We start from the raw sequence: 16,641 nt of genomic DNA on the forward strand, positions 1-16,641 counted from the left end.
GCTTAGATACAGCAGCCAGTTTAAACAGCAGCTGTCTCCATAATCGCTTTCTGAGCAGCATTCAAAGCAAAACAGAAAAAAAAGGGCAAGGCAGACTGACATGTAGAAAAATGATAGAACTATATGTTTCACCACAGAATGGAAATCATTAGAAGAAAAGAGACTCTTGAAAGCAGGCATGTAGCTGGGGGGGGGGGCGACTTCAGCCCCCCCCCCCCCAAATTCTCATGGTGGTCTGCGAGAAGGCCTTACTGGTACATTATTTAAACTGTTATGTTTATTCATATCATGATTTGATCACCATGGAGTAATGATACAAAAGGTTTGCTAGGGTAGACCCTCTCACTCAGACTCAGCCCCCCCCCTCCCCCGAATCAAAATCCTGGCTACAGGCCTGCTTGAAAGGGAAAGAAAATCATTTCTGAATGATTTGGAAGAACTTTCAAGTGGTGTCTAGGAGATTCAAAATGTTTTTTGTTTACTTATGCAAGGCGCACCTAATTTGGTTGTTTCATTTCTTATGTGCATAATATTAGTTTTGGATAAAAGATTTGCTGAAATATGTTGAACCGATTTTTAGTTGTATAGGAACCCATCCCCATTCTTTCCATGTTATTTCTTCCTCTGGTTCCAACATTTCAGTTAAACAACTAAAGTCCAGGAACACATCTTCTACATTAGCCAAGATATGCTTGTATAGGTTAATTTAGCCTTGGATGCAAATAAAGAGTGACTTTCTACCTGGAAAAACATGTGGTGCAGAATTGGCACTTCTATAAGCATTCAAGTGTATGGTTATAGGTTGTACAAAAAGAACCCAGCAAAAACAAAGGTTTTTCTATGATCACAGCACTAATTTGTATGGTTCTGTGGACGTGTGGTTCTTATCTTTCTGTACCAATTTTGCATCAGGGAATTTTTGTGCTACAGGCATTTGTTTGTCTTCTCTATACTGTACAAGTGCAATTCTCATCTTGGAGGAAGGAGGGGGATGCAGTAGCACATTGAACATATTTGTGTTTATGAAAGGGAGCAGCCACTGCTTGATTTACCATTATGCTTTGGTGTGCTTGTTGACCAGTGAGACCCATGTTCCTCCCCCCCCCCCCCCCACAATTTTTTTTTACTATGGATTTTACTTATGTAGTGAAATTCTACATTTGAAGGTATTCTGTTTCAGAGCAATTCCAGACATAATGATAGAGTTGATAATATATTGGAGTGTGACATAAAGAAGGCAATGTAGGCCTACTGGACTTACCTCCTTTGGGGCCCAAGTAAGGGCCTCATAACTTAACTAGCCCAGGGCCTCATTTGTCCTAAATCTAGCACTGGGAGCAGCAGTCATGATGGGCAGCCCTCATGACACTGGAACAATGGATACTCTTGAGTTTTAGTCCAGGTTTGAAAGATGTTGTCTAAGATTTTGTGTGGGAACATCTGACTTTGTAAGATTCTGTAATGTCAGCATTCAGCCATTATGTTATTATACAGGGACATCAATAAGTGACCAATGTGTATCAGGACCAATTTATAATAGGACCAGTGTGCATTGAGATCAACATGCATTGGGACCAAAGTGCATCAGGCCAAGAAACTTTGGTCCTTTTTTGTGCTTTGGGACACCAGCTATATACATACTCTGTGTTAGAGGAGCCTAGCCCTTCTCCAAAATGTTGACCATATTTTTAAAATAAGTTTAGCATCTTGGATTGTGTATTGAAAGTTCTGACTAAAATCTAGAGTGGATTGACGTAAAATGGATTGACAGGGAGGAGAGCGCTTGACCTTCCAGGTGAAGCAAACCAAACCTTTACTTGACATTAGTGCCAGTCCAGCCTGTCTGCACCCTAGTTCCCAACTTGGGTGTGGTAGGAGTGTCTGTGAAACTGGATCATGGCAGCAATGGGAAGAAATGAAAGCAGGCAAGTGCTCTTCTATCACTTTAGTATCCATCATCTTCACCTTGATTGACAGATTACCAAGTCTCCAATGCACATAAGCTCCTTTGTGCAATCGCTCGGTGAATGAAAGAATTGGTATAGAGTAGGAGAGAGGCACGAAAAGAGAGTGAGTTAAAAGAGAGCTCTAACACTAGAAGAAATGTTGGGTGCATCCAGTGTCTCATAGTGCTCTCAAAAATAAATCTACTTTCCACTAGTATGAGGTCCATTTTCATCATAATGGTTTTCACTTCGAAATTTCACATAGCTTTTGCAGAACTTAGAAGTACAGCGTATATCTTGAAGAAGAAATACAAAACAGATGAAGGACCCATTCTACCTGGAAAATCTCTTACAAATGCCTAAATTAAAATGAAATAAACTGCATAGAACACAATGAATTCTTGCAGTTTTCAGTCACTAACAGAAGAATCAATGTGAGGTATTCATCTGAGGCTTATGAATTCTATATTCTAGTTCCCACTGAACAACAGAATTCACTGAATTTCTTTGGACAGGTCACTGTTTGTCAACTTCACCCACTTCACAGGTCTGTAATGGGGATAAAACATAGAAGAGGAGAGCCCTGCATGCTACCTTTGGCTTGTTGCCCCCAAAGTAAGATAGAAATATGCAGTAAATCAAATAAATGCAATAGTCTAAAAGAGATGTTACCAAACACCCCCACTTTTTATTTATAAATAAGTATGTGCATTTTCAAAATCCAGATGGAAATTGGAGGGGGGAGAGAGGTTGTTGAGAGAGAAATGTCACAGCAAATGAGCCACAAATTGGTTGCTAAAAGACAGAGAAGGTAGTATGGACATCTGGGAAATTAGGGGAATTTTTGCTAAAATAATTTCATTCTGCATGCAATAGTTTCCATTGGCATGGCTTCTCTATTAATGAAGTTTCAGTATGTATTTCCTTCACTTTGTATCAAATGTTTGAAAGAGAAAAAAAGATATGGATACAGAAAGAGAGATTGCGAATGGAGTAATCCAATCTCGGATGCCAATTGAGACAATTTTGAACATCTTTTGTTTCATTGAATTTAAAGAAAAATATGTATAGAAAGCACAGCCCCTCTTTTGGATGAGCTGTTACTTTTTTCCATGCAAGCACATGTTTTCAGCTTGCCTCACCCATGAGGGTGTGTTTTGGCAATATGTGTGCTTTCTGTTAGCATAAACACGCCCCACAATGACAACTATAAATGGAGCCCGGCAAAGTTTCAAAGCCTAGCTCTTGCATGCTCAGCCAAGCCAAGTAACAGTCTTGCATCTGAACCTTCACCTATTGTTCCCAGAATGTCTACCTACTATAGTTCCTCTGCTTCTTATGGTGGTGGTATGGGTTTTGGAGGTGGGGGTGGCTCCAGCCGTGTGTCCTCCGGCAGCCATGGTGGAGGTGGTGGCCGGATGTCCTCCTCTTCTGTTAGGTATGTCTCTTCTGGAGGAGGACATGGAGGTGGTTATGGAGGAAGCTTAGGAGGCGGGTATGGTTCTGGATTCATCTCTGGTGGAGGTGTTGGCTTGGCTTCAGGATATGGTGGAGGTGCTGGCGGAGGCTTTGGTGGAGGCTATGGTGGTGGCTTTGGTGGAGGTGCTGGTGGAGGCTATGGTGGTGGCTTTGGTAGTTGCTTTGACTATGGTGGTGGAGATGGAGTCCTCCTTACTGGAAATGAGAAGGTGACAATGCAGAATCTCAATGACCGCTTGGCCAATTACCTGGATAAGGTGCGGGCTCTGGAAGAAGCAAACACTGACCTGGAGGTCAAGATCCGAGACTGGCACCAGAAGCAGGCCCCTAGTAGTCCAGCTAAGGACTACAGCCATTATTACAAGATTATTGAGGATCTCCGTGACAAGGTAGGACCATCCAGATGAAAATGTGTAAAGCATGGAGGGGGATTTCATCTTCCAACTTACATCTGTAGCATGATTTTAAATGATCCATGTAATAGAGCATGATATATTGTACAATGTGATGTTTCTCTGGGGATAAACAGATCTAATATAACTCCAATTTCTGCTTAAAAATCAAGCCAAGCAAAAAGGAAACCTTTGTCTTTCTGTTAAAAAGAAAGAAAATGAAATGAAAAAGCAACCTGATGGTACTAAGAAATAACACAACCCAATTTCATGAAATGTTACAAATGCAACCAAATCTAATAAGGTTATTCATTTTGTGATGCAGAAAAAATGAACAAATGGGAAACCAAAGAAGCATGCTGCTTCTTTGATTGCAACAAAACTCTAAAATATGTTGGATTCCCAAAAGTTCAACTGAATAAGATGAGATAACTGCAGTTATCAGCTGTGTAAATAGTTTTTAAGATGTACATTGCAGGTATTCGAGTCTGTGTGATGTAGTGGCTTGATTGTTGGACTACAAGTCTAGGATCCAAGCTTCAAATCCCTGCATGGCCATGGAAACCCAACTTGGGAAAGTCACACTTTCTCAGCCTCAGAAGAAGGCAATGGCAACCTTCAGCTGAAAAAAATAATTGGTAAAAATAGTCCCGTAATAGTCTTGCTCTGCGTCACACAACTTGAAAGTATACAACAACAAAGCATGAACTGCTTTTAAAACCAGTGGATGGGAAATGTTTGAAGCTCTTCTTCATGGTTTTGTGAAACACATTTGTGGAAGATCAAAATGCATTTGAAGGGGGGATAAAAGGGTGGCAGTCCAAAAGGAATCTCCCCCTGCCTCAAAGTCCTAGATAATTGTGCAAATATAGTGTCGTTATGCTTGGCAGAGAAACCTTCTCATACTTCTGAAAGCTTTAGGTACTTAATTTCTGCTTTTGGGGGTAAAGCTAAACTAACAAGAGCAGAACCTGTAAAAGTACATGCAAGTAATTTCTGTGAATCTCTGTATTCTATGATTTATCCATCTTCTTAGATGATATGTCAGAAAGCATGAGCCTATACTTTACCTTGAATAAAGCCTCCAGCCAGGAAATGTTTAGCTTCTGTTCCAGACTGGGCGGGGCTGGTTGTGGTTAGTCCACAATAAGGAAAGGCATTATATACAGGTTCAGAGGTACTCCGATGCTACTTTGCAACATCAAAGGCATTTTGAAATATTTCCAGATATGATTTCTACATCATAACTTGATAGTTCTATAGTAGATGAATAATCACTCACGTGATCAAAAACAACAGTGTCTAGGAATTTCCTTTGTTGTTGAGGGTAAGGCAAAAAGAAAAATCTGCCATCTTTCAAACATGCAAGTCAGTCATTGGGTCGTGAGTTTTTTGATCTCTTGAGAAGCTGTCCAAAACCAAACCAGACCACCTCTCGATCAATATAGTCTGCTCCAATTGGCATCAGGTCTGTGGTTTATCTGGAGAGGGGATGAAACCAGAAACTCACGTCTGTGCAACATGTGCTCTACCATCGAACTCCTTACTGCTCATTAAGCCCTTTATGAGCAATAAACTAATGCATTATTGTAGTGTTTTATACCTAATTTCATTATTATTGGTAATAAACTAAGATCCAACCCATGATTATACTAATTTGGTTCAGCAGACCACCTTTAAGTGGTTCTCAGATGCTGATTCAAACTTGTCAAACCATTATTTACAGATATTGATAGCTGACTGATGCTTTGGTTTAATATTCCCTCTTATGTCCAAGGAAGTTTGGGTTCTGTTCTTTGTTTTTGTTTATCTTAAACTTCATTAAGATCCATACAACTCACTTTGGTATAAAAAGAGGGCTCCTTGCTATTTTTCGTCCATATGTTCTCATTTATATTCATGAACATTTCTGAAAAATAAAATTATGGAATTGCAAGAGACCACATGGACCATTTAGTCCTCCTGCCGCACAGGAATACACAATCAAATCACTCCTGAAAAATGGCCATTCTGCCTCTTCTCAAGGCTAGATCATGCCAAGCTCCCTGAATTGTTCCTCAAATGACATGGCTTCCAGACCTTTTGTCATTTTGTTTTCCCTCTTCTGCATAAGTTTGAACTTGGATTCAAAACTCGACAAAGTAGATTTTTTTTATTTCCAGATTAAAAAGTAGGATCCGGGGTAGATACAGTTTAGGGTGCAACACATCTTCCAAAAAGAGCAATAGTACATGTGTCTACACTGTACTGCTGCTAGAGGAATGAAAGTATACATTAAATGCCTTTAAAGTATACACTAAATGTCAGGACATTGATCTGATTGATTTCATATGGCACATTGAACTTTTATTCAGGATAGCATAGAACTGGATTGCTGTAAGTTTTTTTGGTGGTATGACCATGTTCCAGAAGCATTCTCTCCTGACATTTCACCCACATCTATGGCAGGCATCCTCAGAGACTGTGAGGTCTGTTGGAAACTAGGCAAGTGCAGTTTATATATCTGTGAAATGAGTAAGAGAAAGAATTCTTGCCTGCTTGAGGCAAGTGTGAGTGTTGCAATTGGCACCTTGATTAGCATTCAATGGTCTTGCAGTTTCAAAGCCTGTCTGGTTGCTGCCTGGGGGTCCTTTGTTGGGAGGTGTTAGCTGGCCGTAATTGATTCTTGTCTGGAATTCCCCTCTTTTTTTAGTGTTGTCCTTAATTACTGTCCTGATTTTAGAGTTTTTTTTAATACCATTCTAACAACTACCATGTCAGACTACACAGAGAAGCCGTTGAATTACAAGCATGTGGACATTTCAACAGAAAGGAAGAAACCATGAAGGTGAACAAAATGGCTGTTTTAAATACTGGCTACCAGTATTTAAAAACTCTAAAATCAGGACAGTAAATAAAGAACAATACCCCAAAAAACGGGGGAATTCCAGACAAGATTCAATCAGGATCAGCTAATCCCTCCCAACAAAGGATTCCTCTGGGTGGCAACCAGCCAGGCTTTGAAGCTTCAAGGCCATTAAATATTATTCACACTTGCTTCAAACAGGCAAGAGTCCTTTCTCTCACCCTAGACATTCCACAGATATATAAACTTCACTTGCCTAGTTTCCAACAGACCTCAAAACCTTTGAAAATGCCTGCCATACATGTGGGTGAAACATGAGGAGAGAATGCTTCTGGAACATGACCATACAGTCCAGAAAATCACAGCAACCCAGTGATTCTGACCATGAAAGACTTCGACAATAGCACAGAACTGCTCAATGGGACTGATGGTACAGGCATAACTTTAAACAAGGGATGAGGAAGACATTCATTTTGATACAAATGTCTCTAAATTTGAATATTTGGACCAGCACATAGACTAAAACTTAGTTAACGTTCAAAATTTACACATTGAATTTTATTGGGGAGGTTTACCATCAAAAAATACAAATATTGAAGAACCATACAAAAAGAAAATAGTAATCAATCATAATAATACTATGAGTGAAAGGCCCTGCTACCTCAGTTCTCCAGTCGACTTCCAATCCAGTGGGCTCAGTCGAAGCAGTTAGATTAGGAGTAATATCAAAGAAACACAGATATCTATGAACAATAACAAAATACAAGTTGCAAAGTGTTATCGAAACAGAACTGTGTTGGCATAAAGCGTGTAAATAAAGCACATGAATCACAAAACAAAACTGAGCGTTGCTTAGTTTTCTTGTAGTCCTTGAGACAGTAAATTATCTTCAAATACTGTCCAAATTAAATCCAAATGGTATCCAGTTCAAAATACAATCCAAATGATGATACAGTTCAAAATATAATCCAGATGATGATACGACAAGGATCCCCGGGTTGAGGTTGCCTTGTTTCGGGGGACTTCCCCTTCTTCAGGGTTTGTCTTCTTTATGAAAGTGGGTGGTTCACACCATACATCCCTAAATGGGTGATAACAACAACATAATAGATATGCCAAAAAAGGCACCCAAACCAAAAACATTCAGTGATATTAACATGCATTTCAGTGAGATTACACACAATTGCTGCACTATCTGGGATTTGCTTGTGTAACGAGATCTCTAAAACCTTTTTATGCAAGCTTGCCAAAAGTGCATCCAATAGCACAGTGGACACTCATGCTAGCATAGTGCGTTTAGCTAACAGGAGCCTTACTTTAAAATGCATTGCATTTTTTTTTAAAAAAACTGTTTGAAAAAATCTATATTAGGTAAAAACTGCTTACAATTTTGTATATATCCAGCGGACTTCAGATAAAAATAATACATTTTTTGTGAAACATTTTAAACAAAAACTCTCAAACTTTAAGATAAGGCAATTTTAATAATGGAAAAATCACCAAAGTTTTGGAGAAGATTAGAAAAATAAAAACTCTGAGAAAATAAAACAGATACTGTTTTTTATATTATGAGTATTATTTTAAGTGAGCCTCAAGTTCCGAAGCTCCCCTCTCCTTCTTGCATCCCAAACCCTTCTCCTTCAGATGCTTTAATTTTTTGTTTAGGTTGATAGCACTTTAATGTGTTGTAGAAAGCTGAAAAACAGTGGTTAATCTTGACTATATTTGTTAACACAAGCCAGTTTTAAACCACAGTCTAACAAACTTGCTCATTTCAAATAAAGTAACAAAGAAACAATCATAGTGGAACATTTCTTGGACTTTTTTGGGCTAATAAAAATGGTAGTAAAAGCTCCTGGCCATCTCCTTAATATTGTGCCAGAAGAAGAAAAAGAATAATCCTACTGAATTGTTCAGGATCAAGAAAGAAGTCAAGCTAACTAAAATCTGGATAATTAAAGATAACGTTACATTTTATTTTCCGATCTTTCAGTCTACTACTCTCTAGTTGTTCTCAGCCTAAGGGCAGAGAACAGCGGTATACAAATAAAGTAAGTAAATAAATAAATATATTCACAATTTCTAAAATATATTGTTTTAATTCCTTGATAATATCCTAAATAATGCAATGTCTTCCAATGAATTCTATTTTCTCCTTTTGCCAGTATTTATGGACACTCCTTTATCTTCTCTTCCTCTGTTTTTCACAGATTCTTAGTACCACCATTGACAATTCTAGGGTCATCCTGGAGATTGACAATGCTAGATTGGCTGCTGATGATTTCAGACTGAAGCAAGTATTACTTGTCTTTTATTTTCCATTTCTCTGAGGTCAAAAATGGAGAAGGGGGCAGAGTAGGGAACATGTGGTTTGGTGGAGGATGTATTTTTTGGTTGTATTTCTACTCATTACTTAAGTAGGGAGATGTTTAGAGGGACATTTTGAGGGGGCGTTTCACTTTTCATGCCATCTTATCCCTTAAGTAGAGGATGTCTTGAAAACATCAGATGTCCCCCCCTAGAAGAGTAAGACAGAAAACAAGGACAGGCCTTCACATCTTTCCTTTATTCTAAATTCCTGTTTGTTTGTTTTTTCTTTCACCTGGGCAGATATGAGAATGAGCTGCACCTCCGTCAAAGTGTTGAGGCTGACATCAATGGTTTGCGCAGAGTCTTGGATGAACTCACTATGGCCAAATCTGATCTTGAGATGCAGATTGAAGGTCTGAAGGAGGATCTGGCCTACCTCAACAAGAACCATGAGGAGGTGAGTGAAGGAAAAAGGAAAGGAAGATAGCTACGGTTTGGTAAAATTCAGTTATAGAGACTTGACACAGCTGCTCTCCTTTTCTCCATGGGATCTTATGTAACTGGAGTACAAAAATATATATAGCACTTGTGCTTGAACAAGTATGTATCCAGAAGCCCACAAATACTGTTCACAGGCCACAAGTGGCAAGTTCCAACTGAATTTTGGCAACCAGCAAATAAATCCTCCAAATAGCTCCATGATGTGAATTAACCATTCTTAGAGCAATTAATTATACAGTGCTTCCAAAATTTGACCAGGCTATATTTTACAGTGAGATACAACATCAGTATTGTGTTTCAAAAACAGTGGTTACATGTACACACACATGCACAACAACAGCTTATGTTTTCTTTGTTAAGTTAGAAGAATGAAAGGCAGGACTTAGTGGATGCCAGAGCTGATGGCTAGCTCTATAATGTTTAAACCAAATTTGTAGGAACATCTTTACTACAGTTACACTATATAACTTACCCAAGTGGAGGTGATTTGATTATCCATCTCAAACACTTAGCTTTGAAAGATTTCATGACTGTTTACGAATGATGAATAGTTGCAAATGCAAATGTTGCCATTTGGTGATTCCTTATTGTGTTGTCTCAATTTTGTCTCACCAAGCTAATGAAAGAATTCAGCACTCAACTGACTGGAAAGGTCAGTGTTGAGATGGATGCTGCACCTGGAGTCGATCTTACCAAAACTTTGGCTGACATGAGGGAGCAATATGAACACCTGGCTGAGAAGAATCGCAGAGATGCTGAGACATGGTTCTTCTCCAAGGTAGGCATTTTTTTCATGAATGCTATAGTTCTACTGAAAATATGTTTCCTGATTTGTAATTAAGTATATACCATTTGAAGAGAAAAAAAGCTTGATGTAGTGGTCTGAGTGTTGGGCCACTACTCTGGAGATCAGGGTTCAAATCCCACCCGGTCATGTAGACCCTTTGAATGACCTTGGGCAAGTCCCACTGGCTCAGCCTCAGAGGAAAGTAAAGACAAATCCACACTGAACATATCTTATTAAGAAAACCCTGCAACAGGTTTGCCTTCAGGCTGATGTAAGTAAAAAACAACAGCAACAATACCACTTGAATTGTTATGAGGCCTTCCAAAGAATCCTGAGTATTTTTGTTTAATCAGAACTGAACATTCAGTTCAGCTCCAGTTTCTCCTCCTGAAATTCTGTTGCTAAGTTGCTTGTTCCAGTGATGCAAAGGCTCATTCTGAAATTGGATGTCATTTTTAGTTATGTGATTCACTTACAATCTCCCTCCTCTCTCCAAGGGAATTTATTACTATTAATGCTATTCTTCAAATAGATATTTGTTACATTGATTGTTTACTTAGTACTTACCTTTTAATTCCTTTAAAAATACCCCAAAATCCAATATGTGAGCATATTTCCCATTCTTGACTGATTGAAATGGAATAAAATGAAATGTGAAAATTCCCCACAGAATGCCCCCATAAACATATAATTTCTGAAAGGAATATCATTATGCAATCATTAACCCTAAAGAAAAAAAATCAGATTATACTGTTGCTTGTAGTATGCTACTTTCCAGACCTATTCATAGAATAATAGAACTGGATGCATTACTTCCCAGATCTTATCAATTAGTTTTACTTCCCAATTCAATTAGGTTTATATCAGAAGAGCTATGCCTAGATTTGCTCAGTCTGTAGTGTACCAGTTTCTCCTAAGTATATATATAATCTATATCTGTGACATTGTCCTGAAGATATGGGATATTTTTCCACCAATATTTTCTTTGCTTTGGAATCTTCTTTCCTTCAGACTGAAGAACTGAATCGTGAAGTTGCCACCAACACAGAACAGATACAGACCAGCAAGACTGAGATTACAGAACTGCGGCGCACAATACAGGGTTTGGAGATTGAGTTGCAGTCACAGCTTAGTATGGTACGCTCTTATTTCCTTGCATGAAATAAGCCAATGTAGTGTAGCTCTTACCATCAGGAGGTTTTTCTCATATTTAGGTGGAATCCCTTTCCCTACAGTTTGAATTCATGGTTCTATATCCTGGTCTCTGAAACATCAGAGAACAGGCCTCCATAATATGCTACACAATATGATATTTAAATCATGTTTTTTTTCTTAATATTGTATCCTCCAAGCTAAATATACCCAGCCCTTCTTCATAGGGCATGATTTCCATGTGTTGTTATACTTTGTGTATTTATTTGTATCCATTTGAATGAGATTAAACTTTGCCATTCGCATGTTAGGAATCTTTCAGAAACCCCTGATTTTTCTCCCTCATTAGAAAGCTGGCTTGGAAAACAATTTGGCAGAAACAGAAGGACGGTACTGTGCTCAGCTAGCCCAGCTCCAGAACTTGATCACAGCTGTGGAAGAACAGCTGGCAGAACTGAGGAATGACATGGAGCGCCAGAACCAGGAATACAAAATGCTAATGGACCTCAAGACACGTCTAGAACAGGAGATTGGCACCTACCGCAACCTGCTAGATGGTCAGGACTCCAAGTAAGTGACTGGACCATTGACATAAAGACAAAAAAGAAAGGAAAACTCCTGCAACACTTACACATTTTCTAAGTGTGTATCTCAGGAAAAAAATAGTGCACACTTAGAAGGGTTAAGTGTGAACTGAACATAAGCAAGTATTTGAAAGCACATGTGTGGTCTCAGAGAGTCAACTTTCACTGTACTTCACTTTTGATTGTTCAGGCTGTGACAAGTGTGATTGTGAGATATGTGAAAAGTTTTAAAATGCCTTTCTTAATGACCTCCACTTTCAGATCCATACCAATGTCATTTTTACAGTGCTTAGTTTGGAGTGGTCAGCTTCAGCAGGTTTGAGGGTCATTTCTACCATGGTATCTTCTAGGGTGCAAGGAAGGAAGGAAACAATTTGTTTTCTTTTTCCTTCCAATCCCATTTTTTTTACTTCTACCTTTTTATTTTCTGTTCATCCTTCCCACCATCCTTTTATGACATCCTGGCAACCTGTGTGTCTTCTAGATAGATACTATGGGGTGGGGGAGGAAAGGACCCCTAGGTGTATTTTATTGTGTTCAATATTTATCCCAGTAAGAGTACCAGATTTTGTCTGTTCTTGGAAATTAAACAGGGTCAACCATTGTGAGTACTTTGATGGGAGGCTATATTTTAGAGGAAGAAACCAATGCTGCCACCGCTGGGCATTCCTTGCCTAAGACAACTCTAGGAAATTCATGAGGTCACCATAGGTCTACAAGCACACATACAGCTTCCTCCCTCACCAATTTAGAAGGTCCCAAATGGGCTGCCACACCAAAAGATACCCTATAATCCAAAGTGCCTGCAATATGATTTATTTATTTATTTCCTATATTTGTAACCCACCCTTCTCACCCCCGGTGCATTAGGACAAGAGGTTTCTTATGAAAGGGATGCACATTGGTCTATCTCAACACTGCTCATTGGTCATTTTCTCTCTCTTTCAGGCTGTCGACGTGGTCTCCAAAGGATGGTATGTAAGATTTCAGCTTACTTTTAAAATAGCACTTATGAACTGTGCTGGGGGTAGGCCATTTATTAGAAAATATGCTGTTGAATTCTAAACCCACTGAAATGAAGGGTCAAGTATCATGGCTATCTTGAATTCCATTAATTTTAATAGGACTTTCATATCTAAAAATATTTACTGGAATTAATATTTTAAATTTGTTTATGAGTAATGTAAGTCCCATTTAGGACATTGCAATAATGGGATACCAGACATACTTTGCTGTTGAGTGCAATTCCCCTCCTTCTAAAATAGGCAGTGAGTGAAGTAGGGCTTGGGACTATGATGCTTAGTTGAAAGGAGTTACTCCTTGATATAGCTACAAGGAGGTGCAGGATGAGATTATTGCCCCTTAAAATAAGAATTCTCTCCTTAATGGAATTTTCCTCCACTCCCCAAATTTCTAGAATTTTAAATTACTGGAAGGAACATTTCAATGGGGGAGGCAACATTTTGCTTGGGGGCAATGCCTTCAGCCCATTTGCATAGATATATCCAACAGTATTACCATGCTGAAATCCCAAGGCAAAATTGCCTTCCTTACAAGCTGTTCTTTGTCTTAGGAAAGTATTTCATTGACACATTTTGCAATTGGATCTTGTCTTGACATGGAACCCACTTGCGGAATACCATATGCAGTCTTTCTACATGAATTAGCAGTCTACCGCCTTTTCCTCCCCAGCAGTTGATCTACCCAAACTTGCTATTTCAGTTAGCAAACCACAGCACAGGGCCGGCCCTACCATGTGCAGAATCAGGCAGGGTTATCTGGTGTCTAATTGTATCTATTTGACATCAAAATTCCTAGTTAGTAAATTTATAAACAGGGTATTTATTGCTAGGGAGGGCAAACCAGACACAGAGCCAAATGCATCCTAGTGACAACCGCATAATAGTTACACAAACATGTATGCAACTGAATTAAAAGGTGCAGTCAGATGGCATGCCAACATGTTTCTTCAAAAAACCTGTAACCTACCCTGAAGATCTGTAAAGCTGAACAAGAATAAAAAGTTAAGAACTGTGTAGCCTTCCAAATGTTGGGGCATTTCAAAACCCAGCATTCCTCACTGCTGCTATGCTGATTAGGGTGCTGATTTCCACCCTAGTATAAAACTTCTACCCAACTGCTAGTCCTGAATAGATTCTATCCATCGAATCTCCTCTTAAAGGTTGACTCAATACACATGTAGATCCCACTTCTTCAATTGGTCTACAGTACCAGAGATTAGCAATGGAATTTCAGTTTGACCCTACAATCGAAGAACGATTCCAATGTTGTTTCTGAGCTCATTGGGGTTTCCCATCTGAACCCACATACTTTGGATCATCTGGAAATAGAAAATCCCATATATTATTTGGTTTACAACATTAGAAACTCAATATACAAGATTTGAGTTGTTACGGGGTGTATCCACACTACAACATTATTGCACTTTGATCCCACTTTAATTCAATCTTATGAAATCCTATTATTATAACATGATGATTATGATGCCAATTTTTATCTAAACACAGCAAGAGACTCAAATTCTGGGATGTGTTTCTTTACTTTCCTGCTAGACAGTTCTAATGCTGTAGTTTGAGGAGGGATGCTAGAGAACTCTAAGTATCTTGGCAATCTACAATAGTCTACAGCAGTGGTTCTCAACCTTGGGTCCCCAGATGTTTTTGGTCTACAATTCCCAGAAATCCCAGCCAGTTTACCAGCTGTTAGGATTTCTGGGAGTTGGAGGCCAAAAACATCTGGGGACCCCAGGTTGAGAACCACTGGTCTACAGCAAGGTGGTATCAGGTTACTATCACTGTGCATTGTGGATACATCTATTTTTGTTGGGTGACTTCCCTCACCTGGTTGCTGGAATAGGTAGACTTTTGGTCTCATGCAGTGGGGCTCTGATATTCTAAAGCATGTCCTCCATTTACTTATTCTTCCCCTCTTTATCACAGCATCCTACGGCGGAGGTAGCACCACCGTCACCTACAGTGGTGGCAGCAGTAGTGGTGGCGGCGGCGGTGCTGGCAGTGGCAGCGGCAGTTATGGTGGTGGCAGCGGCAGTGGCAGCGGTGGTTATGGTGGTGGCAGCGGCAGTGGCAGTATTACAACTAGCACCAGCAGCAGCAAAGTCCGTTCCAGCAACTACTAAATTTCCCCAGGATCGGTGGTCTGGTTCCACCAGTTGTGTTCATCTGTGGGAAGAACCACCTTGTGCTTTTTGTCTGCTCAAGAAACACAGTGCATTCTCAAGATTCCTGATGCTTGCTAAGAGAAATTGCCTTCTACTTGCCCAATTGGCTTCTTGGCCACTCCCTAATGGCATCTTCTTACAAGCTTTGCCTCATTTATCACACCAGGCACACCTTTCTATAACTTTCTCAATGATCCTAATAAACGAAAATCTTTCTGCCTTTTTTTTGCAAATAAATAAGTGTTGGCATTTTTATTGTGTTGTTGTCCTAACCAATTGTGTTTCACAACTTGGAGCACTCCTGATGTTTAGAGGTGTTGATGACCTCAAATTTGTACACATTCAAAGTAGAACCTGAGGGGTGTGTGCTAGACTTCTGAGCCCGTTTCTTTCAAGACCAAATTAAAACTTTGAGAAAATGAATACAACCCATACAATTCAGTACATACTTTCTACAGCTGCAAGGATTTCACCTTCCATCTTCTTCATATCATACCCACAACCAGAGCTTATAGGTAATGAGTTATACATAATTTAATTGCCTGTAACATACACACACACTTTCTCTTTGAAAGTTGCATTTTAAAAGTGGAGCAAGTCATATGAACAAAGTTACTGTGTCAATGCCACAGTTAATGTTGCCTAGTTAGTTTGTGAAAATGCTTTAAATAGATATTTATTTGGCAGCTGTGAAAGAGACTCCAGACAAGAAACAATCAGGAACACCTAATCACCTCTTAACAAAGGAATTTCCCAGGCAGTAACAAGCCACACCTAAAAACTGTCAGGCCATCAAATGCTAATCAAGGTGGCCAATTCAAACATTCACACTTAGCTCCAACAGACAAGAGTCCTTTCTCCCACTCTGGACCTTCCACAGATATATAAACCCAATTTTCCTAGCTTCCAATCAACCTCACAACCTCTGAGGATGCTTGCCACAGATGCAAGTGAAACATCAGGAGAGAATGCTTCTAGAACATGGCCATACAGCCCAAAAAACCTACAACATCCCAATTTCCCCCCAGCTTGATTCCATACTTTTTCCAATCCTTAAACATCAATGGAAAATTAGGAAGCAATAATGAGCCCTACAGCATTTAATGCAAGAGTTACTTCTCAAACAATACTCAAATAAATGGGTGGCTAGTGCTTTCCATGTTGATGGGTGGGTGGGTCACTTCCGGATTTTCAGCCAAACTCACAAAGAGCTATTCAAGATATTGGAGCCATTTGTGGGCTTGAGTTCAGCACTTTAAATAGTTCTTTAAAGTTCAGACTAAAACCATGAGTGTATTTACTGCCCACTGACATAGAAGCCTTTTACAGATGAAGTCCAGATCACATACAAGCAAGCAATGTCGGAATATGTTTAAGATGGCCAACATGAGTGATAAGGAAGAACGCACAAACTAATAGATGCTGCAGTTTTGCTTGAGACTACTG

General features: G+C 39.3%; 1 protein-coding gene across 1 annotated transcript; it reads left to right on the forward strand.

The window, feature by feature from the left end:
• The first annotated feature begins 3,175 nt into the window (after positions 1-3,175).
• On the forward strand, positions 3,176-15,450 carry LOC132778248 (keratin, type I cytoskeletal 13-like). The gene is made up of 8 exons (XM_060781017.2): positions 3,176-3,814; positions 8,873-8,955; positions 9,273-9,429; positions 10,090-10,251; positions 11,272-11,397; positions 11,762-11,982; positions 12,945-12,970; positions 14,957-15,450. The coding sequence occupies exons 1-8, from the start codon at positions 3,254-3,256 to the stop codon at positions 15,151-15,153; spliced, it is 1,533 nt and encodes a 510-aa protein (XP_060637000.2). The 5' UTR covers positions 3,176-3,253; the 3' UTR covers positions 15,154-15,450.
• Positions 15,451-16,641: the final 1,191 nt, after the last annotated feature.

The sequence above is a fragment of the Anolis sagrei genome, chromosome 6 (genome assembly GCF_037176765.1).
Source record: "Anolis sagrei isolate rAnoSag1 chromosome 6, rAnoSag1.mat, whole genome shotgun sequence".
Classification (NCBI taxonomy): domain Eukaryota; kingdom Metazoa; phylum Chordata; class Lepidosauria; order Squamata; family Dactyloidae; genus Anolis; species Anolis sagrei.